Here is a 25,921-nt window from a genome sequence, read left to right on the forward strand (position 1 = left end):
CTAAGTTCATGGAAAAATGCAAAATAAATTATGTTTCTAAATAAAAGGCATTTCAATGTGAAAACAAAGTTTATTTTTATTTAAAACTGACTGCAACAGGGTGGTCTTGACAATGTTGAAAGCAAAATCAAAGTTACAAGGAAAAGGGTGATTTAAAAAAAACATAATTATTTTTACGAGCAGTTTTGGGGTTATGTGGTTTGGAGATTTTTTTTTTTTTTTTCCAGATAGAGAACTCAATCTTGCCAAAAAATTCTTAGTGTAATTTATGTAGAAGCCTATAATCCATTTTTCAGTAGTGATTTAAGCCTTTATGAGTTTGCTTTTAAAGATGAGTTTTTGAGGCAAATAAACACATACAAATTACACTCTGCAAGGTAATAAATGTGTTTGTCTCTCCCAGACATTGACAGGGAAACCTGGTATTGCTTTCAGGTGGTGTCCTGAGAGCATTTAATTTACTCCACTCTTTGTGTCTGAGGATCTGAGGGTGCTGCACAGTTTGCAGAAATGGGAATTAGCACTTTGCCCCTTTGGGCCATTTGTACATATAATATTTATGAAAGAAACCCCAACTGATTCAAAGCATGCACCACATGCTGCTGCTGCTCAACAGCAGTTACTGACTGGGGGGAAAAAATGTGAAGATAACTGCAAGGAAAAAAAAATCTGTGAGCAGTCAGTGTTTTAAGGATGTTTTAATGAAAGAGGATAGAAAAAGGCATTTTGGTTGCAAGCGAATACCAAGACGGGGCAGTTCACAATCCCACCACTGAGTAGAGTGCTTCTCACAGAGCTTTTCCAACATCAGGCATGTTTGCATAGTTTTCCCTCGGCTGAAATAACAGCTCCATCCAAAGCAGTGGTCTAAAATAGGAGAGACTGGTCTCTGCTGGCAAACAACAGGCAGCCACAGAAGACTCCCTGCCTGGCCCCATAAATACCATGCTTGTGTAACTAGCTGTGGCCAGCTACACACACAAACACCGCAGTCATCGCCAAACCTCAGCATGTCCATCACTTTCAGTGCTCCTGGTGCTGTTCCTAGACACGTGCCCTGCCTCCTTGCTCCACTTTTATCCTCGGCTCTCCCCTGGGTCCCAGACAGCATCAGACTTACTCCCTCCCCTTGCCATTTCCTTTGCGCCTCTTGACACGGTGGCTGCAGCTTGCCTTTTGGCTCCCTTCACTACACACTAAAACCTTTGCATCCCTTCTTGCCCCCTGAGCTCAGCAGCCTCGTCTCCTGGCTGGAGAGTTGCTTTCTCCTTGAGGCACTGCCGGTGTCCTCCATCCTGACCCCTCTCCCACACTACCGGGACCGCTGGTGATGCTGATTCCCAGCCTCCCGAAGGACGCCTGATCCCAGCATTGCCATAGCAACTGCTCCTGCTGCTCCCTAGATAAGGCGGGCGGCAGCGCCCAGTGGCACCCCAGCACGGAAAGTTGGCGCTCCAGGGAGCCCCAACGCTGAATCGCACCCTCCCCGGCACTGCTCCGTAAGTACTGCAGCCACCCTCCTACCTGGGTAGCCTCTTGCTTCACTCCTTTCTTTTGCTCTTCCCTTTCCTCTAGAAGACACCACCAGTAAGGTCAATCTTGTATCACACATCCCCTCCCTATGGGGAGTGGGCTGGGGATGCTCCCATGCAGGGAAAGTTGGGGTGAGGCTGCACCGGGGCTGAAAGGAACGGGATGGGGTCCTGGGGAGTAGAGGGCATTACAATTGCTGCAACTAACTTTTACTGCTGGGGTGGGACACTTTGTAAGGGGCAGAATGAGAGCTGGTATTGGGACACTTTATGCCTCTACAAAGGGTTGGCACATGCAAGGGTTAGTTTACACCTCGAGGAAACAATTAAGATTTTGCATTTTTTATTTTCTCAAAGACAAAAATGTTGTTGTCAGAACCTTTGTGCATTTTTCCATTGATCAAAGTTTAAAATTTGAGATTATTTTTGTACAAGTTTACGAGAAGTACTGGTACCCTATCCCCAGTTCAGACTGGCTTTCGAACTAACACTAGAAATGCACTGTCTGTGACAAAAACCTGCTCCCAGACAGTTCTGTGGGATCTTTTGCAATTATTAGTAGCAAAAGTTTTGACAGAGGGAGACATCAGCATCAACACCTAAATATTTCCTTAGAAGTTTGAAGTATGCTTTAGGGAAAAAAAATAAAAATAAAAAAAAAATCAGATTAATCTGAAAAGAATGGTAGGAAAAAAAATGCCTTTTGTTCATATAATTGAACTCTGCACAGTAATGTGAGGCTGTTCTGTGTACCCAGGAATATGTCACTCCAAGAGAGTAATGTTAAAAATACAGCAAAACTTGTAATGGAAAATTTGGACTGGAAGGCAAGAAAATTGAGACTTTCTACTTTTAAGGCATCAAATTTATACTCCAACTGCAGTAGATTGATTGCTTTGCTTTGTTCACAAGATTTGCCTGGGAAGTACTTGTAGAAGGGTAGGATAGAAGCAGGGAATGGGTGAAGATGCCCATTGAGGAGCCAAGGCTGCCTGCTGGGTGCAGGCTGAAGGAACCAAACACTTGCAGGTTCAGTACATTCCCTGTGGCCCCAGAAATGTTTCAGATGAGCTCTGTGGCTAGCAGGTGGGTGCAAGGTGACTACACCCAGATGATGGTATCTTACTCCCTCTTACACATTTGTGAATGACTTTGTGAAAATAAGGTGCCTACTGACACTGTAGAAGCCTGCAGAGGACGTGCAACAGAAACAAGGACAAGTCTTACTTGCGTATTTACTGAAGGAAGATAAGAGCTGGTGAGGATGCTGGGAGCCTGCCTATCCTTCCTTGCTCCTGTGCACATTGAAAACAGACTGAGGAATTAAATAAATAAATAAATAAATAAATAAATCAAAGCCTGTCAGGAGAGCATAAGGGTGTGCACTGTGGAAGGAAACATACCAGTTTCAGAGGGCAAACCCTGATCCTTCAGCAGCTCTTAGTGAAGTGTAGCGTAGCACTGCCTTCAGTGCAGTAGCCCCTGGCTCATATCTTCATGTGGCAGCACACTGTAAGGTAGTCCCATGTGCTTCCATTTCCAGCTGTAGAGTGCCTCAGTGGCAGCAAGGCCAGGCCTGTGCATATGGGAATGCAGAAAAGCATGTGTGCATGTTGTCCCACTCCAAGGCCCCAGTTGTCTCCATTTCTACTCTTGAACTCTCCTTCATCCAGTATCACTTTGGCTTCTTCCCCAGGAGTAGGACACAAGCACGGACTCAAACAAGGTTATAGTGAGGGGATAATCCACTCCAGGCTGCCAACAACCTCTATTTTGTTTTTCATTCCCCTTGCAACAAATGCCATTAGAAGAAAAACAAAGAGTGAGACACAACTTCCACCACCCTTCTGACAAGGAACATGTAGCCTTGCACCGAGTGGTCCAGCTGCCCCAAGATCTGTGTACTGTGATCTGTGTACTGTGATCTTTGTACAGAGCTATGATCTTTATTCACAGCAGATGCACATACTTAAGTGTTTGGGGTCCAGGAGCAGATAGGCAGCTGGTGTCATGAGGCTTCTGTGGCAGCATTTTTATCAACCTATCAAAACAAAAACCCCTTCGGTTCAGATTGCCTACTGCCACCTAGAAAAAGGATATTCTTAAGAGTACTTTTATTTAGGTAGTGTCCATGTAAACATGCCAAGGATGTTGTTAATGATGATGAATGTCCTGCAAACTACTGCATGATTTTTGGAGGGATTTTTGTAAATTGTGGAAATAAAACATTCCTCTGACCAAAAAAATAAAAATAAATTTATGCTTATGGACAGCAATAGATGGCCTACTGAAGCCCTCAAAAGCAGTTTGTGGAGACTTTACAAAAGGGCAGTTCACAAATTCTAGGGAAAATAATGAAAGGAAATGACATGTATGTGTAACAAGCCATGTCCTTAATGGTGAATACTACTGACGTCTGTGCCCAATTACCCCTGTAAATTTTGATAAAAATTGAAGAAGATAAAATCTTTTCTCCATCTTATGGGCAAGAACGATCACCTAGTCATGACTCATTTGAGAACTGCAATGTCCCTTTAGTCTGGTTCCAAATAAATATGGGCACCTAATTTCCATGTAGCTTCATAACACTTAAAAACCCGAAAATCTTAGGAGCAGGCAAAAAATGAAGATTCAATTTTCCTCTATCCAAAGTCTAGATCAGAATCAAATGAGAAAAGTCCAGTTCTTTAGTATTATCCTCAAAGCTTTAATTTTCTGCCTCACAAGGGAGATTTTTCTCACGAGCTTTCATTTCAAGATGGTTTGAATGTCACATGATCAGATGACCTCAAAATTTATAATATTTTGGAAGAAGTCTCTGAGAGTGGCTTTTCTGAGTCTTCCTTAAGCTCTACTCTGACCACTTGAGACAAGTATCTGCATTAAACTAACCACACAGTAAAACAGTAAAAGAAAACTGCTCTTTTTGTCCATCTCTAGGTAAAATATTTATATCTAATGGGACCCTAGAATTGGTTGTATTGGCAGACTTTTTAACGAAGCCCCACAATTTAGGCAAAGAAAAGAATTCTATTATTTTCATGCATTTGTGTGTGTATGTGTTTCGAAACTATGTTAGTGAGTGGTATGAGCTGTACATCTCCTTTCTCTGGATATCCATATCAGAGCACTCCAATTACCAAAGACTTCTGATAAAACAATAATAATAAAAATAATAAAATAATAATAATTTAAAAAAAAAAAATCAGAGGATTTGCTTTAAGCTACATAATACCAAAGATGTCATTTAGAAAGTGAGAAGTTCAGGTATTGTTTCATTTGAATTTCCATCTCTTACAAGAGTGTATATTAAAAGGAGTCCTGCTATTGTATTACAGTGACTCAACATGAGAACTAGTCCACGTGAGGCTGAAGTAGCTATCAGTTGCACCTTATCATTTCTTGTTCTTCTGTCTCTACATGTAGAGCCTGTCCTGTTTGATGTTGAATGCTTTTACAAGGAAACAAATAAACAAAAAACTATGTAGGCAAAACCAGAACTTCTCAGCCTTTACAGAAATATTTAAGGCATCTCTGCTCTGTTGTTTCTCAAAAGCAAGAGACTCCAGGTGACTCCTTTGAACACACATCTCTGTGGGAGGTTGGTACAGCCTGGATGTATTGTAAAAAATCTAAATGACTATTGAATTCTAATTCATATGGAAAAATCTATATCCATTTCAGAAAGTGTCTCCTGCTGAGTGTGATTTAGAGCTTCACTGTAAGCATTAACGCTGCAAGAAGGATGAATGTGGCTCATTATGCTAAGAGATACAATAGAGTGCAAGAAAAAAAATCATAGTCCACCACTTAAATAGCAGGCATTGCCTTAGAAGGTGACTGACTGCAGGAGAGCACAAAATGTGTTAGCATGAAGGTGGGTAGGAAAGAAGTTGCGCTTAACACACTAAAATCTGAGAATGTGCTTCCATTTGTAAAGGCATATTAATGACTTCATACAGTCACTATGGCAGTCTTCCTTTCCACACGAAACATTACTGGGGACTCTGTTTCTTTAGTGTCAGGAATTGATTTTAGTGGCTTGGGAAAGCACCATTACAATCCTCACATACATCACCTCCTTTGAATGAGAGACCTGTGTGTAATGCACAGCAACAGGAAATAATATCACTCACAGTTTCGCACATCATATGCAACATACAGAGACCCAAGACACCACTATGCATTCTGGTAATCCTTTTCTTTGTATTCTTTTGTCACAAAGATTGGAAGCTTTCTGCTGGGCAAAATTTTCAAAATAAATGGGGTCAGAAGTTAGGCTTTAAAGCTATATTTTAAAGCATGCTGAGGGCTTGATGTCTGTGCCTGTGAAAATATAAAGACAGATCTAAGAGATGTAGATTGGAAAATTATTGTTCAATCTATTGAATTAAGAGAAAATAATAAGGTAATCTCTTATCATTTGCATATACCAATCCTAGATGAAGTCTCTTTATGAGTTTGATTTTCATGAGGTGAAATAACTCCATGAAAGAGCTTAGTGAAATCAGACTAGTGTTAAGCAGATTTTAATGGTATAAGTTACTACCAATTTTACAATTAAATTTTACTACTTATTTCCACATTTTTTTTTTCACTCAGGACTTATTTTAAAAAAAGATCCATAATCTGAAACGGTATCCCTGATTTTACTGAAATCTTTCTAAACGGGGTAATTTTCAGAAAAGAATGTTATCCCCACATAGTATTTAGCTAACAGCCAGCATACTTTAATCAAATCCTATAAAATCCAATGGCACAGAATAAATGAACAGTTTCCCCCTCTAATCAAAAAATGTAGTGTGACTCTTGATATGGCTATATAATAAGTTTATGTTTTAAATGAAACATTGGCTGCTTTATTTTAAGCCATAGTTACTGCTTTATAAAGTCAATAAATAGAGCAAGCATACCATGTTAAGGTGCATTCAAAGATTTCTTTATGAAGGAACTTCCTAAGTAGAAGATTATTTATTTATTTATTTATTTATTTTGTGTAATGGTCAATGATGTTTTTAGGCAGTATAACCATTTAGTACAGATGTGAGGCTAGACGAGGCCAATACTGCAGAGGTTGAACCCCTTATCCAGTCCTGATTCAGTAAGATATTTATGAATTTATGGAATTTTACAAATTTCTGTGAATTTTTAATTCTGAAGGGTATGGGAGTTAATGCCTTAAGCACATTATGAGTCAATGCTCCTGACATTTATTACTGTAAGTTAGTGTCGCACCACATATTCTGAAGTCAGTAGAGTTTAGGACATGTTTTTCCATCCCCTGAAGAATTACCTCATTGGATGATTATGATTCCGACCTTTCATATTTTGTTTGGCAAATATTTATGTGACTGGATTTTGCTTGAGGTTTAATTGTTCTTTATATAGATGTAAGTTTAGTCAGAGGAATGAGGTTAACGGCCCTACTGTTCTGTTTATTGCTGACAAAAAAACACTGCAATTTACAGATACATTACATTTATATGTAATAATTTCTTGACCTCTAGCAAGACCAAAATGAACTTGCACAGTACTCTCCTGTTCTCTCATCTTACCCTCCTTTTCCTTGTTTTTCCTCTAACTGCCATTTCTTTCACCTTTTTCTGTTATTTACCCTTCTTTCAGTACCTCCCTTTCTTTCCTCTTTAATTTTCCATTTCCTTCTACTATTAATGTTGCCTCCAGCTTTTTCTCTTCATTGCCTTCCTGCTCCCTACAAGAAAGTCACAGTCTGCTCTTATTCCCCAAAAATAAAGAACAGAGGTTGTGATTAGGAAACTACCACAGCTGTAGCTGGCTTAAGCCAGTGATGCCCAGATCACGTAAAAAAACACCTTCAGATTGACTTTTTTTTTTTTTTTAATATATATATATATAACATTGCTCTGTTATTCTGATGGGTTTCTGCTCAGCAACAACAGAAATTATTGACAGTAAAAAATGGTCTAACCAACTTTGCCCTGTGATGACATCTGGAGTGGGTCCAGAGTGAGCAAGTCCAGTATCAAATCTCAGCTTAGGGGATCCTGGGGATGCTCAGGTAGAGAGAGCACCTTAAAGCCCAAAGTAGTGATTCAGTGAGACCTACAAACACAGATGCTTAAGCAGCTTTATGAAATGGGTCCCCACTGTTCGTACCAAGGCCATGAGGACACCTAACTCACACTAACTCTGGGGTTTGCAGGCACTGACCATCTTCCAGACTCAGCTGTCACACCTGGGTCTTTGCGGGTATCTAGGCCATTTTAGAGGAACTGGAATTGTAAGAATAACTCATCAGCATTCCTAGTTGGATTGAATAATAAACACCAAACATGATCCTTAGTTTACAGCTGAGGAAAAATGTAGACAGAAAACAGAACAAAACATGCTATTTCCTAGCATTTACTTTGTGTACGTGATAGCACTTTATGGACAATCAAAGGCAGTATTCTTCCACAGAGCTGATATATTTCCTGTGATTGTGTGGGTTGCTTACAGCAAAGTGGGTGGAAAAATGGGATATTACATGTGTAATCAAGGCTGTGAATAAATGCATCTCTTAGCATGCTTGAGCTAAATCAGGTCAGCAGACTCTATGACAGAGAGCAGCAAGAAGACAAGAACTTGCCTTGATCTGGCTAGCAAGTGCATGCCTAATACTGACACATCTGCTTTATGTCATGCTGCCACCTTCTTTTTTTATTATATTTTTTGGTGCTGTAGTTTCAAAGGGGAAGAAAAACCCATTTCAATGATGTCGACAGAATGTGTTCAGCCACTTGATATCCCAGAAGACAGACTGGACAAGCGAGATTCACACTGTAACCATTTAGGTAAGTGTTATTAGATGATGTCATTGCAGAAATTGGAGAGGTGTTGTCTTCAAATGATTAGGTCTTGTCCAGTGGCTGTTTTTCCCCTCCAGCAATACAACTGAGTCCTCATGAAACCCGATAGATTACACCTTCTGCCGACACTTCTGATGCCAGATGGAAAAGCAAAGAGTGTTTTTCCTTCATATAAATATTAGCTTAAGCTCTAGAGCAAAGTTAATTAACAAGGAAAAAGAAAAAAGCGTCATTGTTCTTTTTTGCTAGAAAACGTAGAACAGTTTCTTCATGTATACTACAATAAACTGAAAGTCAGGATATAACTGTTCCCTCCCTAAATATTTATTCCATATGCAATTTCAGTAACAGATTTCAAACACCCCCCTTTGCCCCTACTGAGGCAGCTTTCTAAATTCTTTTCTCCCTTCATTTTCAATCTGTTTCCTCTCTTGAACCTATTTCATATATAACTTTTGCACTAAGAGTACCAGAGGCATCTTGCCTCCACCAGACACCTAAATACCAGACTTCATACATGGTAGATGTGCTTTTTGCATATTCATGGTCTTTCTCTGTGCTTCAAATGCTATTACTTCACCCCAGCCTTGCAGAATTGTCATAAAGATTCAGCAGCCCAGAAAACAAAATCTATTTGCTTGTTGTTACCCCTCTGATGACAGTAATGAAACACATGCAATTTCTATTTCTTGTCAAAAAAGTGTCTCATCTCAGGCAAGTAGAATTTTATGAACTTTCTTTGTCTAGCCTGTAAGGAAGGTATCTTCATCCTGCCTCTGCCGCAGCATTTCTAGCCAAAGGCACCACTTCTATAACTGTTGGCATGCTAAATGTAATCGTTCCATAAAATTATGTAGTTAAATAAGTACAGAACTAGTTCCACTCTACAGATGTTCCCATCAAGGGATGGGAAATTGAGGCAGTGGGAGGTTAAATTAGTTAACATGCATGGTTAACACTATGCAGAAAGCCTAGGAGGGCTGCAAATATGATCTGCATCTTCCAGGGATCTAACCAGAGGGTTGTCCATGGGGGCTGGGGGGACCCGCTGAAGCCAACCAAGCAACATTTGAGAAATCAAAGCTTTGGTTTGTGTGATAATGCTAATGACAGGCTAGACTCAACAATTTCAGCTTGCATAAGCACCCAGAAATGCAGATCCTTGCAGAAAAAAACATGCCAACCATCTGAGTCAAGGCTTGTTTGAAGAGAAAACCAAAATTCCAGTGTAATGTTATGTAAATCAAAAGTGAGCACCGATGGCTCAGTGGCTCTGGAATAAAAGCCAGCTCTTGAAGGGAACAATATGCTGGCTTGGTTTGCCAATACCTCAGGCTGAGCCCCCACACATAAATCTTTACCTCACAGAAGTGCCCTTGTAACTCTGTAAGACAGCCTGCACAGTTAGAGCTGAGCAGTGATGGACTGCATGATGATAGAGCCTTCCCTCTGCCATGTAACACACCACTGTCCACAGCTTTCTCCCTCTACTACCTACAAAGCAGAAGGACCACCTAAGTCACTTGACTCCCACATAGTGTGGCATAGAGGCCTCTTGTATTGACTTTCTATTTAGAAGATACTCCACAGTATCCACAGTTTTAGAAAAAACTCCACAGGCGTTTTAGACTACTTGGATGAAAGCAGTGTTATTAAAGCTTTTCTTTTCACCTTCTGGTTTATTATTTCACTTCAGCTTCAATTTCTCTTCTTCTTTTTTTTTTTTTTTTTTTTTTTTTTTTTTTAATGCAGAAGACCTTTCAGAGCAGCTGATTAAGAGTTGTGACCTCAAAAAGAAACCAAGAAAAGGTAAAACTATTCAGCCTTCCCAAAACACTGAACAGGAGCAAAAAAAGCCAAGGAGAAAAGATACACCAGCTTTACACACACCCCCACCACTAACAGGTAAGCAATACATATTTTGACTTCCAAATCCCAGTTCATCCTACAGAATTGGCTGGGAGACCTCTTTACATCCCCTTGGAAGTAGGCAGGAACACAGCTGCATGCCATGTGCACCCCAGAATACAGGTGAATGGAGAGAGGCTGATTTTTTCAAAGGCATTCCCTGTTATACAAAGGGCTTTCTCACAGCATATAGGAACAGCAAGGTGTGTGGGTGTGTGTGCCTGAAAAACATGCTCCCTTGGGGCTCACAGTCTTACTGCCTTTAGCTGATAAATGGCATGTGCTTATCTGCATCAGCTTAGTGATGCTAAACACTCAGATTCAATCTGGTCCAAAACTAAAAAGGATCCAGTTCAGGCCCCTGTACCTCCTTGTGCCCAGGGGAAGGCTGAGCAGGAGTGAGGCTGGGAGCAGACAGAAGAGGCACACACAGGCCAGCTGAGGGTTGCTCCTCCTGGAATTGCATAGCTCCTGTGCATATGGGGACCCTGGCAAAGGACATGTGTTTAGGTAAGAAATACCACAGCAGAAACCACCACAGCAACAAAGGAACTCCTTGTAGGATGCTCTTTGCTGCTCTGCACCAACATACCTCTGCAGTTCAAGAACTAAACACCACCAACCAGGGCAAGGGAAGAATGAGCAGGAGACTGCCACTGAAACCTGGTAATTTTCCAAGATCAACAGGAGGAATAAATGTTTGTCACTTCCCTCTGCTAACATGATCTCCTTGTGTGTTCTCTGGGGAGAGAGCTGTGCTCCTGTATCAACTGCATTGACTTCTTCTTCCCATGCTACATATATGCAGAGGAGTTAGCCAGTAACCAAGTGCATGGTCCCCTGTGTGCCTGCAACAAGTCACACTTACTAAGTGAAAAACATGTATTGGAATTCACTGGGATTTTCCAGTGTTTATAATCCAAATATTGAACTCATCACCCCAACTCTTCAGCTTTCACACGTATCTGCCTCTCAGTAATTCTCTCTCTTGGGAAATTGCTCAGAGCCTGGAAAGCTGCATTCTGTACCCCAGGTAACAATTTTATGAAGAGTAAAGAGTTTCTCTAGTTAAAATAGGCCACTTTGGAGTAGCCACAATGCTCCCATGCAGAAACTTGAGCATCCATATGATTAAACTACTTTGATAATAAGCCTAAACTTCAGAAATAGAGCATTGCACTCATCTTTACCATGATTTCTGGTGGCTACAGTTTAGCCCATTAGGTACAGCCATAAACCATATGCCTGAGAGTGTCACTGTCTGTAGCCTATGGGATATAATTGACTTAGAAGAAATGTATTCTGTTGCAAATCCAGAAGGGAAGGCACACCATAAGGAGCAGAACATATGCATCCTTACTTAAAACTAGCAATTGTGAAAGTTATCAGGTGCAAATTTCTTCAGTGTCTGCAAGGCCAACGTGACATTTTCTTTTATTCTTTCCTGCAGGCATACTTTCAGACTTCTCTGATAATCTGCTGAAAAGGTATGGTATCACAGAGAAGCCACAGAGAGATAGAGTGAGTCCAGGCTCTCAGATCACTGAACTGCAGCAGAAAAAGCCAAGGAGAAAAGATACGCCTGCAATACACATCCCACCCTTGATAATAGGTAAGAAATTTAATTAAAGGTGCTCCAAGGTTGAAAGGATTTTGTTTTGCCCAGTGTACTCAGCAATTCCTGCTGAACTGGATCTATTTGATCAAACTATGCAGCAGTGGTGGTTCATGGAAAGTCCTTTCTGTATCCACTGCTCATGCTTTTGGGACAGAAGGGTAGGGGAGTAAGAGGAGACATTATGTCACGTTATTATCTCATGCAGAGATGATTTTGGTTTTTTGTGAAAATCCAGCCACTGCCCTACTTTTCAAACTTGAGCACAATGTAAATTTTAAAGCACCAGCACCAGTGTAGCTCACACTGCCTCAAACATCCTGGAACAAAGCTGTCCTGATGAACCTCCTGTTAACTTGAGTCCCTAGCAGGCACTGAGGAAACCGAGCTGTGAACTTGCAGTTAACGGCACCCTAAAGACAGTTCTGTGCTTCTGGCACAATACACAGTGCAGCAGCTAATTTGTTCAATGAGCATATGGATTCAGCCACCCATGTTTTGGCCCTAAGACCTTTTGTTTGCTGAGTTTCCCACATTCCTGTATCACAGAAGAGCCTCAATTCATCAATGTGTCTGAAGCCTTTTCAAGATGTAAAGCACTGTGGAAGTGTTAATTACTGCTGCAAACCATGGAAGCAGGAAATAGCACAAGTATCTATGCTATACACCAGCTGTTTCCTGATCACAGGCTGGAGCAAAAAATGAATGAGTGAATGAACAAATGAAGGAAAAACAACAAATCAGCCAACAAACACCAGATCCAAAACTAGTGCTGAAAGTGGAAAATCCTGTTCCCTTAGGAAACTCTAGTATGAACCAATTCTTCTGTGGTTTGGCAGGACCAAACTGTAGGACACATCAGATGAAGAGGTCCTGTGACAGATGCTTTTGTCCGGAGCGACTAAACAACAGCTCAGTAGATCAAGCACCTGAGTTCTAGGTACTCATGGGATTTTCTGCACACCTGAGAATTATAAGGTGTGTAAATGGCTTCAGCAATCACAATAGGTGCTTATATTTTTAGACATTTACTGTTCTTATGAATCTGACCCTTCATGACTGACTCAAATGTGCAAGAATTTTTTTCATTTTAAGCACCTTACATTAATCAGCATGGAGCTTCCTAGAGCAGAGAGGAGTATGACTAAGCTTTCAGGATTATGGCAGCAAGCACTGCAAATACTAGTTCCTTGCAAACTGATCTGCTCAAGCAAAGTACATTTTTTTTATGCACTCATTGAACTCTTGCATCTAAATGGCCTCTGGCGTTTAGACCACAAGTGAGTCACTGGAAACCTGGTCTGATCTTTTGTTGGGTGGAATTAGTTCTATCATACAACTTCTGAGGCCAACTGCAAATGCTCCACTTTGAAATATTTAATATAGAACACCGATAATTACCTGCTCATATAATCGCTGCAGGAAATTATCAATCAAATCACCCAGAATTTCACATGACAAATAAATTAGGTAGGAAAATATCACAGTCTTTCAGGGACCAATTCAGAAACAGAAGCAGAGGCAAAGTTTATCAAATAATTTGTAACAAATACCCCTGTGGCCCTTGGAAGAAAATTGGCATTATTTTGGTCAATTCAAAAACACTCCCAAGAAAGTTGCCTTCAGCCATTTGTAGCACCTTTGAGTATGCTGTGTGTCCTTTGGACTTCAGAGTATATACAGAGAAGGAGGATCTGAAAGTAAAAAAAGTGCTTGGTAGAAATCAAAGATGAACTGTGTGGCAGTGAAGCTGAGATGATTGACTCTTGTTTTGGTTTAAAAGTAATTTCTAGCTAAGAGGAGGCAGCAAGGGAGAATTATTTCTTTGACACATCTCAACAACACTCTGGTTAGATTAGCAGTTATTACATCATGTTTCTAGCCTAGCCTTAATTAGCTCAAGTAGGCACTTAAGAGTGAAATACTCATTTTAAGGATCTTCTCATCTTTCCTCCCATGAACACTTCTTTAATGTTAATAACTTTTATAGCAACAGGAAGTTAATACAAGTTATATGGTAACAAAAATACATCCCCAGATGATTTAGTAATCACAAAACTCAAAATGAAAGAATACCAAAAAAAAATGCAGTGACTTTCAAATATGCTACAAATTTCCAAGTGTGTGCATTTGCTGTAGAATGATAGAAACTAATACATTTTTCAATTGTTTCCAATTATACCTCCCATGACTCTTGCCTACTGGTGAAGACACCTTCCAGCACTCAGCATGGATACAAAGCAGCCTGCTAGATGCTGCCTCTACCTGAAGAAAACTTTTTCAGATACTGTTCCCTGTGTCCATTTGCTAATGATTGACTGCCTCTGGCAGACTTCTGCTTCTACTGGGGGCAAAGCAGCCTATGTGTGAATGCCTGACTGTGGTTCCCTCTCTACAGATGCATATTTTCACGATACGTACCAACATACAGAGCTCTGCTGGTTGAAAGCTGCCGGCAGCAACTCAGTGTCTTGCTATGAAAAAGTGACTCATTGTGGCTGAAAGCTGGTCTGGTATTTACTACTTGTTTACTCTCAGGGTTATCCCATCAGGTAGCAGACAGAGAATAAACAAACTGAACTCTTGTGGAACAGCTGTGCAAAATAGCATCTGAATTATAGACTCAGAGACCTGAGAAGCCCCAGCAGGGCTATGTGAGCTAAATAAATATAGAAAGGCCTTTCTGTCCCTGTGTCCCTGGTACTGGCATTGGAGGAGGAAGCAGCACAATCAGTGCCACATGTACCTCTTGTGACCTGTGTTTAAGGATTGTTCTGATTTCTGATTTCCCCTTCTCATCCCTCCCAAATGTCCCTGTTCCTGGTGTATCAAAAGCAATACGAAAAAAAAAAGTCCATGTAATTGTTTGTAGTAACAGAGAATAATGACTAGATTATCTTTTTAAGCAGCTGTCCACACACATAGCTTTGTTGATAATGTAGATTAAAAGGGCAGCTGTGTTATCACTCGTTGTTTTGACCAGCTGGTTACAAGTGCTCTAGGACAGTCCTCTTCCACCTTGAGTGGCCAGAGACTAGATCACAAATAAAGTCAAACAAGCTACAGAAAGTGACAAAAAATAATGCATCTACTGGATGCAGGTGATCTGAATGAGAAGTAGAATCAGTTTCACACTTTGCAAACATCCAATACAAATGGAAAATGGAGTTATAGAAAGGTGGCTGCTAAATTAGGATCTCTATGTTGTTACCTGGGTGAACCCATATCTCCCTGTTGTCTGCAGGTGACTAAGGAAATCAGTTCCTGAGCCGACTTAAATGTCTAAGCATGGACATCACAAAAACCTCCCTTTCTTTTTAATATACTCAGGCTTCAACCTCCTGTTGCAGCAGCACAAAAAACATTGTGCCACATGTGTATAACTGAGCCATGGAGTAGAGACCTCTGCAAGTGGCCAGCTCCCCTTCAATCAGCCAATTCCTTGGCTTTCTAAAGGGATTAGACTAGAAGAAAAAACATAATCACAGTTCTAAGGTGTTGTTTTTGTTTGTTTGTTTTGTTTTGTTTTGTTTTCATCACATACAACAGTAAATGATTTAACTTAATCCAAAGCCAGCACTCAGCTCTGGGACACTCTTTATTGCTATCCCAACTTATGAACATATTCAATTCAATTTGTAAGAGCTCTTCAGGATTGCAGGTTTGAGCAAGAATGTAAATACAGGTGTAAATATGGGAGCGTAAATGTGGCTGCATAGGGTTTCTTAATCAGATCAGAGATAACTAGTAAAGCCACAGTGTCAAGCCCTCATTCTCTCTTATGCCCTACAAACCCAGTTAAGGTAGCTCCTTTAGGATATTAACTCCCCTGCTCAGTGAAAACCCTTGCCTAACATAGGAGCAGCACAACCCCTTTCCTTTACAGGGGATGTGACTGGAGCACTCCAGTCATCTTCCAGCCCAGCTGCAGGAGTTGTCTATACGCAGTCAAGTGGAACTGGTGCCCTCTTGGCAGTTTTCTGATTTACATCCCAGGGGAGAGGTTTAGATCTAGGTGGTACCTGGCAAATGGTTGATCTAACCCAACTTCTTTTGCCTACATCTAAGCTTCCTAATAGAAGTTCTCATGAGCTCTCTGTGAGCCTTTGAGGTCCTAGTCTCTAGCTAAAAATTGCAAGTAGTTGCAAGTTCTTTTGGGAAAATATGACTACGCTGTAATTCTATGCTGCTTTCTTAATCAGATCTCTTGGCAGATATTAACAGAACAACCTACCAATCCTTAAAACAGATCTGTGGGATGAGCTACATTTCATAATATGCACAGCTGGGAAAACAGAAACAGGGAGGCTAAATGATTTACTTGAACAGTAAACAGAGAAAGACTGATTTACAAATGTTCCCAAATTCCCACATTCTGCTTACTCTTAAATTTGTAATTTCCATGGTGTTGTGTAAAGCAGGGTTTCTCCACAAGTGATCATATCAAACAAACAAACAAAAAAATTACTTCCCAGAGTTATAAATATAATTCCAGCTAAATCATATCATTTGTATGTACCACTTTTCTACTGTTTCACATTAGAAGTCTGATGTTAAAGACACATGGTTTTTCTTGAAGTGGCTGGTGGTCCACATTGTAGAAATTCAATACCTTGCAACTAGAGAAAAGAGAGGCTATACCATCCTCTGGGCTTTGAGTTTTGAACACTACTGAAAACCTTTGGAGTTCACCAGTCACTAAAATGACTCATTGAAAATGAGTTGTCATCATCTTGCTATTGATCGTGGTAAGCATCTGGTGTGCTTCTGCTGTAGGTCCACATGAGAGCTGGATACTTCTGCTTGGCTGCTACCTTCCAGATGTGTCTAGGGCCTGCTCTAAAGGGGCATGTAATCATGACATCAGAATTAAACTCACTTTTCCTGCGTGACTTGGTAATTCAATTAGGAGTGAGAGTGGACATGATCAATTACAATGCAGCTTTGATTAGTTTACATTCCTGATCTCTTATTCCTGAGTTTATCCTAAACACAGGTTAGCTCTCATCAAATGAAGTATTTGAAAGCACAACTAAAATGCTCTTAAAAAGTAACTTCAATGTTGTGCTTCCAAATACTTCATGAAGAAAACAAAGAAAGAAACAACAAAGACAACAGAAAAACAAAAGTCTGCATTCATCTAAATTGTCCATAATGAAGAGAAGTCAAGGTAGGGAACATTAACATCCATCTCCACAACATGACATAATTCTTTGCTGTTAACAATCATGGTTACTCAACTGCTACTTGAACAAATTAAGTCCTTTTTGTTTCAAAATAGTATTCATGCACACCTTTCAGTTTATCTCATGGTCCTGCTGAAACCATCTATTTCACAAGAACCTCATATAAAGGAAGCAGGAGGTAATTTAAATGAAATTCAGTATAGGTTAATATTTTTATTAATTCATCAAATCTCAAAAAGACTCCAAAGCTGAAGAAAATCTTCCTGTGTGGTATTGCTCTATTTTCAGACTCATGAAGGCTGAAAGCCTTCTCTGTCCAGAGTGCTTTCAATGCAGAAAGAAGCAAAACAGGTTGGTTTGACAGAACAGCTCAGCTGGTTAGTGCAGACTAAAAGCAAACACTAAGACTGAATTAGGGTGATATTTCATTGGTTTCGATTCAATGGTTGCCCTCATCCTGTTTTTAGACTATATTGACCTCTACACCAAGGAAGATGACCATGAACTATATCTTATAGGTCACTTGTTTTTTGCTGGGAACAGGCAAAACCAACACAATCTGTTAAAATAAGGATGAATAATATTTTTAATGCATTGTCCTTGTCCTCTCTTTGCTTTATTAATCTAATTTCTAATAAAGAGAGCAGTTAAAGTAACAGTGACATTATGATATCACATAAAAACCTCAAGGTCTTACTGTTTTAATTGAGAGAGAAAGGGAAAATGAGAAAAGGGGAGAGATTTGTGGGAGATATGATCCACAACCTATCTATCTAATTAATAAAGACTTTGAAAGTAGAGAATACTTACACATGGAAGATATGTTACATAGTATGCATACATCTGAAGAATCTGGTTTCTGGAATCCCCGTGGTGGGCTCTAACTGTGTAATCAAACTTTCTTTCAAGTTCATGTCACGTTGTTCTTCAGTGCTTTCATGATAAGGATGGGGTCTTATTTTTCTTCTCCTATTATGAGACAGATAGGCCTTAAAAGCTTGTTCAAACCCCAAGCCTCAGTAATTCATATACTTGCTCCAAGTCTTCAGTAACACACCAGAGTCTGTTTTAACATCAGTCTTAATCCTGCTGCTTCTGCAGTTTATTGATACCATATAGCTTCAGTGGGAATGGTACGTGGTGTATGGGTATTCTAACATTTGTCTCTTGTGTATTTGTGAAATCTAAGTCATATTGCTATATACATATGGAAAGCAAGAATGCATACACATATTAATTACAGTATTTATTTCACCAGACAAACTCTTTCTTTTTTTAGGTTCCCAAACCCTTTTAACAAACAGGTTACCAGACAAATCTTCAGTGTCTCTTTTCACAGGTAGCAGAAATATGCTGGATTTAAGAGTGCTTGGTAATTTTAGCTAAAAACGCAGGGATCCAATTCTAGTTCATGAGGAGATGGATGTGCCAAAACTAAATGAGGAGTAACTCCCATGGTGTTAGAAAAACTACTTTAGGACCAAAAAAATAGAGAGGATAGAAAAGTCTTCTTATCCTGATATTTTCTGAAGAAGTTCTATTTAAAATCAATTCATTTTTTCTCTCTCTCTCTTGTTCTTCTGTTTTTAAGGGACTAAGCTGCTTACAGAAGAAAAGCAAACAGTGATTATGGAAGATGAAGAAAAGGATGGAGACACAATCCCCAGCTAAGATTACAGTGATATTTTCAATAATGCAATGTAAATAATTCTGGGTCATTCGAAGTGGCAGCACATAGAAAAATAAGTCCTTTCATTTTTATAAACAATAAGTTTCTCAAACATGCACTTGAATTTAAACTATCTTCAAGTGCATATCTGCATCTCATGAAATCCCAGAAAGCATCACAGGATATGACAGAAAATTCGCCTACATGTAGGGTTGGAAGGATTCTCTTGGTTTACTAAAAGCATCTTCCCAGGATTTTTGTCTCTGAGGGATCCACCTGAGATCAGATCTAGTATCATGTAGTGTGGTGATGAAGACTGACACAAAGGACTGTACCGATACAGTGTAGCTGGCACTAGACACCGGAGTGTCAGTAAGTGTATGATAACACATACCACTGGATACCACAGGGTGGTAAAACCTCAGCTAATGATTCAAATTACATTTTTCTCCTGACATTTCACCTCATTTTCCCAGCTCTTCTCCATTAGAATAATGTTGACCACAGTGAAAATTTCCGCATGTAGGGCGGATGTGGTTGATGTTCCTGAAATTCAAAGCAAACACTTCTTGTGCCTGTATCTGCTCATCAGTGGTGTCTGTGAGGAGAAAAGGGTAAATATACTGTAGTACAAAAGCTTACAGCTCTGGGCTGTCAGCATTGACACATCAAACAGAACAGAGGGCAGAGCTCTCAGAAGAGAAATATACGGGAAGCACAACACTTGCCTGTTACACTGATGTAGACTATTGATTTTTTTTTTCTTTCAAAGGTTTTATTCCTGAGTTGGTGAAAGATGAACTAGCTGTACATTTGATCCTTTTACTCCATGTTTTTTCTTTTGACACTTGCTTTTTAAACTCAGTCCTCAGTTGTCAGCAAGGAGAGGCTGTAAGGATTAAAAATCACAACAGGAGATTCCAAACTAGTAAAAGGAGTAGCATTATTCACTGGCAGATGCATACTGCAAGGTGAAACAGCATAGTGTTTTTATTATTATTATTATTATGTATTTTTTAATAGTTTAACTCATTAATTCAATCAAGAATTGTTTTCACAGCCAGCTACAGTCTTCAACATTTGTGCAGAGACGGGTACTTGTAGAATATTGTACATAACAGGTAGGGCTGGATAGATTTCTGCTTACCTTATTAGCTCTGTACGCTAGATGGAGCAGCACTGCCAGCTGGAGAGAGGTTAAAGATCATCTAGCCTGGCAGACTGAATTCAACAATCTTTTTAATACGCATAGGCAGACAGCTGAGGAACATACTAGTTTGGACTTCATTTGCCACAGTGACTGACCCAGCATCTTTCATGAGAGTGCAGTCCATTCACAGGTGTTCAGCTTCAAAATGTAATCAACAAGCTTATAATAAATGATAGTACATTAAAGAATGCAAGAGAGCAGTTTTATTATTAATGGAATGTCTGATACCTAGCAGGTATACTTTTAATCCTGTTAATATATCTGAAAGATAAGAGAATATTTAAAATATGACCAATCAATATTTCATATAACATTCACGTAAGGTACACAGTGAAGTATGTCACTGCAAGTACGTGGTAAGAATGTAGACACAATCAGCATGTCACATCTATGAACCAACACACTGTTAGTGTTTAGGTTTGGGAACTGGAAGTTAAAACTCCATATCCACATAACTTGAAGTAGGCAGTGAGATCATCCAAACTCTATACCATGTCTGTCACCTGTGCACTCTCCTTATGGATGTGAGTTCTTTGACCATCAGACCTTGAATGCCCTTCTCACTACCAAGAGAGTTTCATTTGGATCCCACTCAAGTAGCTCAAACAAAGCATGATGATTAAATACAGGAATACTTACAGGACACAAAGTAGGAATGAAGCTGCTCTGAGGCCAGTTTGGGATCATGCTGTGCTTCAGAGATTAGGGATTCAGACAAAGAATAAAGGATGTAGCCCCCTCCTGCTGCAAAACACAGACATAAGACAGATATGTTGCCCCTGTAAAAGAAGGTCCATGGCATAAGACTCCGTATACATTTATCAAGAGCCAAGGCACTACAACAACAATTGGGCTTTATGTGCAGTTTCTAATGTGAAGAATATTTTTAGTGCTCTAAGAAAATTAATTTCAGGCTTGAGTGAGGTAAAGCAGCTAATCATGCATTTGCACACACTGGTTCACACCAGCTTCACAAAACAATACACACAAGAAAAAAATACCAAGTTTTATTACTTATTACACCCATCCTTAGAGTACAACTGTGGCCCTGTTTCTCAAAAATAAATAAATAAATAACTATTCTCAGAATTTATTATCTTCTGGCAAAACTTATTCCTGTTTGGATTACACTGATGTCAACTGAGTTGTAGCTGAATTATTGAATCCCAGCTGAGATTCTGCACCTCTAAAACAGCTTTTGTCCCCCTACAGAAGCTTCTGCATAATGTAAATGAAAAAATGTGTAGTACTCACCAAGGGCAATCAAACTCTGCTTCTATATTGATGTTAGCAGTGGGGAGGAGAAGAGAAGAAATATGCATGAGATGCAAAGACAGAGTGGCCATTCTGTAAGAACTCTCCCAAAACAGCATCAACGCAAGCAGTGCTCATGCTAGGCCTTTTCAAGATTTTAACTATTCCCTCCTATTGCAAACCAGGATTGTCCCCTATGATGAATGCCTCAGAGTTCACTTGGTACTCATACAGGACTCAGGAGATGTTCACAATTTTTTTTCCGAGCCAGCAGCTCCCCATGGCTCTGCCAAGCACAGTGCTTGACCCTTGAGACTGCAGTCCTTGTTTCTCTCTGTTTATATGAGGAGTGAAAAGAGCAGCACAGTAGCCTCGGATTGCTCCAGGTTGGCTGCCCCAGGACTCTGGAGAATCATTAGAGATGCTCTGAGGAGCATAAAGGCTTTAGTGCATCCCTAAAATATTTTGTCACATTGTTAACCCAAGAATCAACTTGTCTTCAAATGTAGCTTTCAGTGTGATTCAAGTTTAGTTTTACTAACAAAGTTGGTGACTATTTTCATTAACCCAATACAGTAATAGTGAGTAGGTGGAGTCCTGAAAAGATTCAAATGAATATCAGCAATGAATTAGCCATGAAAACACACATTTAGATATGAAGGCTTCTAACACAAGGCATGAGCACAAATAGGATGTGAATGACTTCATTGCTTTAAAGAGGACTTTTTTCAAAGGCTAGAGAATATTGACACAACTTAATATGAAATATATATACATAATTAAAAAAAATAAAAATAAAATAAAATAAAATAAAATAAAATAAAATAAAATAAAATAAAATAAAATAAAATAAAATAAAATAAAATAAAATAAAATAAAATAAAATAAAATAAAATAAAATAAAATAAAATAAAATAAAATAAAAGGCTCTAAGCTTACCATAGCACTATATGCTCTTCACTGAAGAGGAGTTATTGTCTCCGATGGCACAGCTGCCTGATTTACCTTCTCTGTATAGATCAACTTGAAGAGAGACCATAAAAATGCCGTGACATACATCACTCACTGTAGTTCATTTAGAATTGCATATTTATAGTCTGGCAATTTGGCATTTACTTTTTTTTTTTTTTTTAACCAGGAGCAAAGTGGGCAACTATACATCAAGTTTTTACATGCCCAATTGTGTAAATAAAAGGTTTTGCAATGTTCCTGGGAAACAGTGTTGTGACATATCATTTCTCAAAGTTTACATCTGCCTCATCGCAATCAGTGAAAATGTGGTGTTAAATTATTTGAGAATAAGATTATTTCAAAACAGATAAACGCTGTCGCTTTCCTCAGGGACTGCCCAGTGTGGGATGGTGGGCTGATTGGGTTTATTGGTTGTCCTTCAGGCTCTGAACTCTCCGTTTAAGACCAGATACAGCTAAAACTACATTAATTGACCTCCTAGGCAAATGTCTGGAGTTTGTGCCCTCTCAGGCAGAAATGTTTTTCTTTCCCCAGTGTCCCCTAAGGTCTCCCATGGCCGTTGCAGCAGAAACAGAAGGCTCCAGAAAAGACAAACTATTGCTTTCACTTGGTAAGCTTCAAGAATTAGTTGTGTCTGAGGACACACACTCTGGAGCACCACTTTGAAGTGCTGGTAGCAAATTCAGTCCTCGCTTCCTGCTGCCAGCTCTCTCCATAGGAGAAGGATGCAAAGGAACTGGGACACTGCTGAAGGAAACAGGAAGGGCAGAAACAGGCTAAGGCTGCAGACTTTCTGTAGCACTAAGTTTGCAGTGTTCCAGATTTGAGTCACTTAAGTCGTCTACATGTAGGCATTGACTATTCCAGGGCCTTAGTAGCTGGCTTGCATTCAGACATTTACTTGGAACTGCATCTCACCCCGGAAGTCTACACTGTGCAGGACAACCAGTCTGAGGACTTATGGGAATGAAGTGTTCCAGTCAGTGAATAAATCCCTGTCTGCATTTGGGAGGTTGTTAATGGTTGATATTTTTATAGTGGATTCTCAATTACCTTTACCTAGAAACTAAGGGACAGGGCCGCATTTACAGTAGAACTGGGACAATGGAGCTACAATGGCCTTACTCTACATCAACTTTCAACTTAGGACGGCAGAAACACCATTAACCATCTGAAGGGTATGTAATTAGTATTTTAGTAGTGCTAAACACGAGGACCATAAGGTAAGTGACTTACCCAACAAAACAGCAACAGAAACAAATACAGAACAACATTCACAATGCTATTGCTAACTCACTATCTATCTCCACAGATATAGCAGTATTTGTATGGTTTGAGTTTACCAACATTTACACTGAAAATGTGTCTGAAATTTTTGTCTTACTGGCTAATAAGATGATACTTGTATAATGCTTTGACCCCTATATGTTCTTGCGGTATTCTTGTATGCAGAGAGGCTGCTCAGATATTACAACTACAGGTGAAAATCAAAAGTACAGATCAATGAAGTGCATTAGAAAATTTGGCTTCTATTTGTATTTAGCTAAGCTTATAAATGCATATCATTCTGTTCCTTATATCCCCAATAAAAGCCATGGACCTCTTAGAGAGAGTTAGTGCAAACAGAAATTTCATCATTCTGGAAATGTAGTGCTTTTAGTGTTTTGTATTCATAGAAGTACAAAGAGTGAACATTAAAAGTCAGTTTCTACTCCATGATACTGGCTTATAGTCCTGAAGCAGGAATCCATGTCACTCTGTCAGGCCCAGGATCTGTGAAGTGAATCTTTGTCCATCCTTATACCTGCCACCCTGAAGAAGCTTGAAATGATACGGATTGGACAGATGGACAGAAGCAGCAAAATAAGAAAGCACATTCCAGAAATAAAAGAACACCTTCTGATGGACCATTTGCTCTTATTCTTATAGATGTAATGATCCAGGAAAATGCAAACTGCATATTTATAACTATGAGACACGATGCTCTTTGGATCTTTCCAAGCTGTCCAGACCTTTCCAGTCTTCAAAGTAGGTTTTAGCCCCACCACATGGTCTTAGGGTCTGAGATAATGTTATACCTACCCCAGGTTTGTTTTCCCATATGCTGTCCAGCCTAGGGAAGAGAAGGCTTAGGGGGATCTCAGTACATATAAATTTCTGACAGGAGAGAGTAAAGAAGAGAGAGATGGGCTCTTCTCAGTGGTACCCACTTAGAAAATAAGAGGCAGTGGACACAAACTGAAATAAATGCAAGCAAGAAAACATTTCACTGTGAGAGTGGTCAAACACTAGCACAAAAACTGAAAGAGGTTGTTGAGTCTCCACCTCTGGAGATTTTTGAAACCAAACTGGACACAGCCCTGAGTAACCTGCTCCAGCTGGCTCTATTTGACCTAGCAGAACTCCAGTGATGCTGTCCAGCCTCAGTGATCCTGTGATTATAGCCCAAGATCAGCACCAAGGGACCTGCTCCTTGATACTTAGCAGGTCTCTGAGAGGTCAGGAATAGTGTTTGGAATAAAGGGAGGAGTACATGCAAAAAGACAGTGAGGGATCAGCCTGAAGGTGTTGTGCTGGCCAGACACCTGAGGGGCAGAAGTCAACAACAGACAATAACAAGGAGAAAGGAGGTGGGGACACGCCCTGCCAAGAAACAGAAATTTGCCTTGTGAACTCAATTGTTTGTTTCATGACCTAAAGAATTGGGAACTCCTCCTCCCCTTCCTCCTCCCATCTCTGTTCATGATGCTGTGATTACCCTTGAGGATGTGAGAGCCAATCTCCTTTTACAATCCTTGTTTGTTTAGATATCGAAATATAAACATAAATAAAACATAAAGAATTAACATTCAAGGGTCTCTCCCTGCCTCTTGATGTAGATTTTAACTTTCAGGTATTTAATTCAGATTTTAATTATTTTCTAAAAAACAAACAAACAAAAAGTGAAAAAACAGAACACCAAACTTTCTTACCATAGCAAAGTGATTCAGTGATTAGACTCAGTTCATAAATGTACTAACCAAACCAACCAACCAAAGAAACAACTACATTTGCAAATATTGACAGTTGCAATGGATAATTCATAATGTTTCTAAATAGGTTCAGGGGTCAGATCATAAGACTTTTGGAAACTTTTCTATGCTGGTGACAAGTGGTTATCTTAGAAATCATTGGTTAAAAAAAAAAAAAAAAAAGTGTGAGTGTGTTGTAAATGTCTGTTGTACTTCACTTCTGAACCTCGTACTTGGAAAAATTCTCTTCGGTGTACACTAGATGTCAGGGTTGGACTGAGAGGATGAGCACATCCTCCCCATACAGCTCTGCACATCAGACTGGATGCCAGTAGCACATCTAGTTTCCCTTAGGAATTATTTTTGTGACATGTCCAATATTTACAAGGAGCACTCTGCACAAACATCCTCACTCCCCCACTTTGAAATATTTGTTAGTCCTAAAGCCTGATGCTTTGGAAGAAGGAAGGGACATCGTGAGACATCATTCCCGTACAAATGACTATCCGCCAGCATTGTTCAACTTTCCCAGCCTCAGAAAAAGTGAAAAATAAAAACCCTTTAAACCACTTAGGTGAACAAATTGACTTTCTAGAGGGGACTCTAATACAGAGCAGCAGAGAACGGCATGGATTTGGTTGGAGAAGAGTGTAAGCAAAGAGAAAGCCGATTAAATCAGAACCAGATTAAATTTATAGCAGCCATATAAACTCCCTATGAAACATAATGTAGGT

At 39.7% G+C, this 25,921-nt stretch overlaps 1 protein-coding gene across 1 annotated transcript; it reads left to right on the plus strand.

Annotated features, from left to right (window-relative positions):
* Window positions 1-1,105: 1,105 nt before the first annotated feature.
* Window positions 1,106-19,677, plus strand: PPP1R17 (protein phosphatase 1 regulatory subunit 17). The gene is made up of 5 exons (XM_068675039.1): window positions 1,106-1,499; window positions 8,238-8,347; window positions 10,115-10,267; window positions 11,721-11,882; window positions 18,663-19,677. The coding sequence occupies exons 2-5, from the start codon at window positions 8,266-8,268 to the stop codon at window positions 18,740-18,742; spliced, it is 477 nt and encodes a 158-aa protein (XP_068531140.1). The 5' UTR covers window positions 1,106-1,499; window positions 8,238-8,265; the 3' UTR covers window positions 18,743-19,677.
* Window positions 19,678-25,921: the final 6,244 nt, after the last annotated feature.

Source organism: Anas acuta, chromosome 2, assembly GCF_963932015.1.
Source record: "Anas acuta chromosome 2, bAnaAcu1.1, whole genome shotgun sequence".
NCBI lineage: Eukaryota > Metazoa > Chordata > Aves > Anseriformes > Anatidae > Anas > Anas acuta.

Bases quoted from the DNA above. Each gene is read 5' to 3' on its own strand.
- PPP1R17 (XM_068675039.1), top strand. From the start codon at position 8,266: ATGATGTCGACAGAATGTGTTCAGCCACTTGATATCCCAGAAGACAGA. The intron at 10,268-11,720 runs GTAAGCAATACA...TCTTTCCTGCAG, and splicing joins CACACCCCCACCACTAACAG to GCATACTTTCAGACTTCTCT. The intron at 11,883-18,662 runs GTAAGAAATTTA...TCTGTTTTTAAG, and splicing joins CATCCCACCCTTGATAATAG to GGACTAAGCTGCTTACAGAA.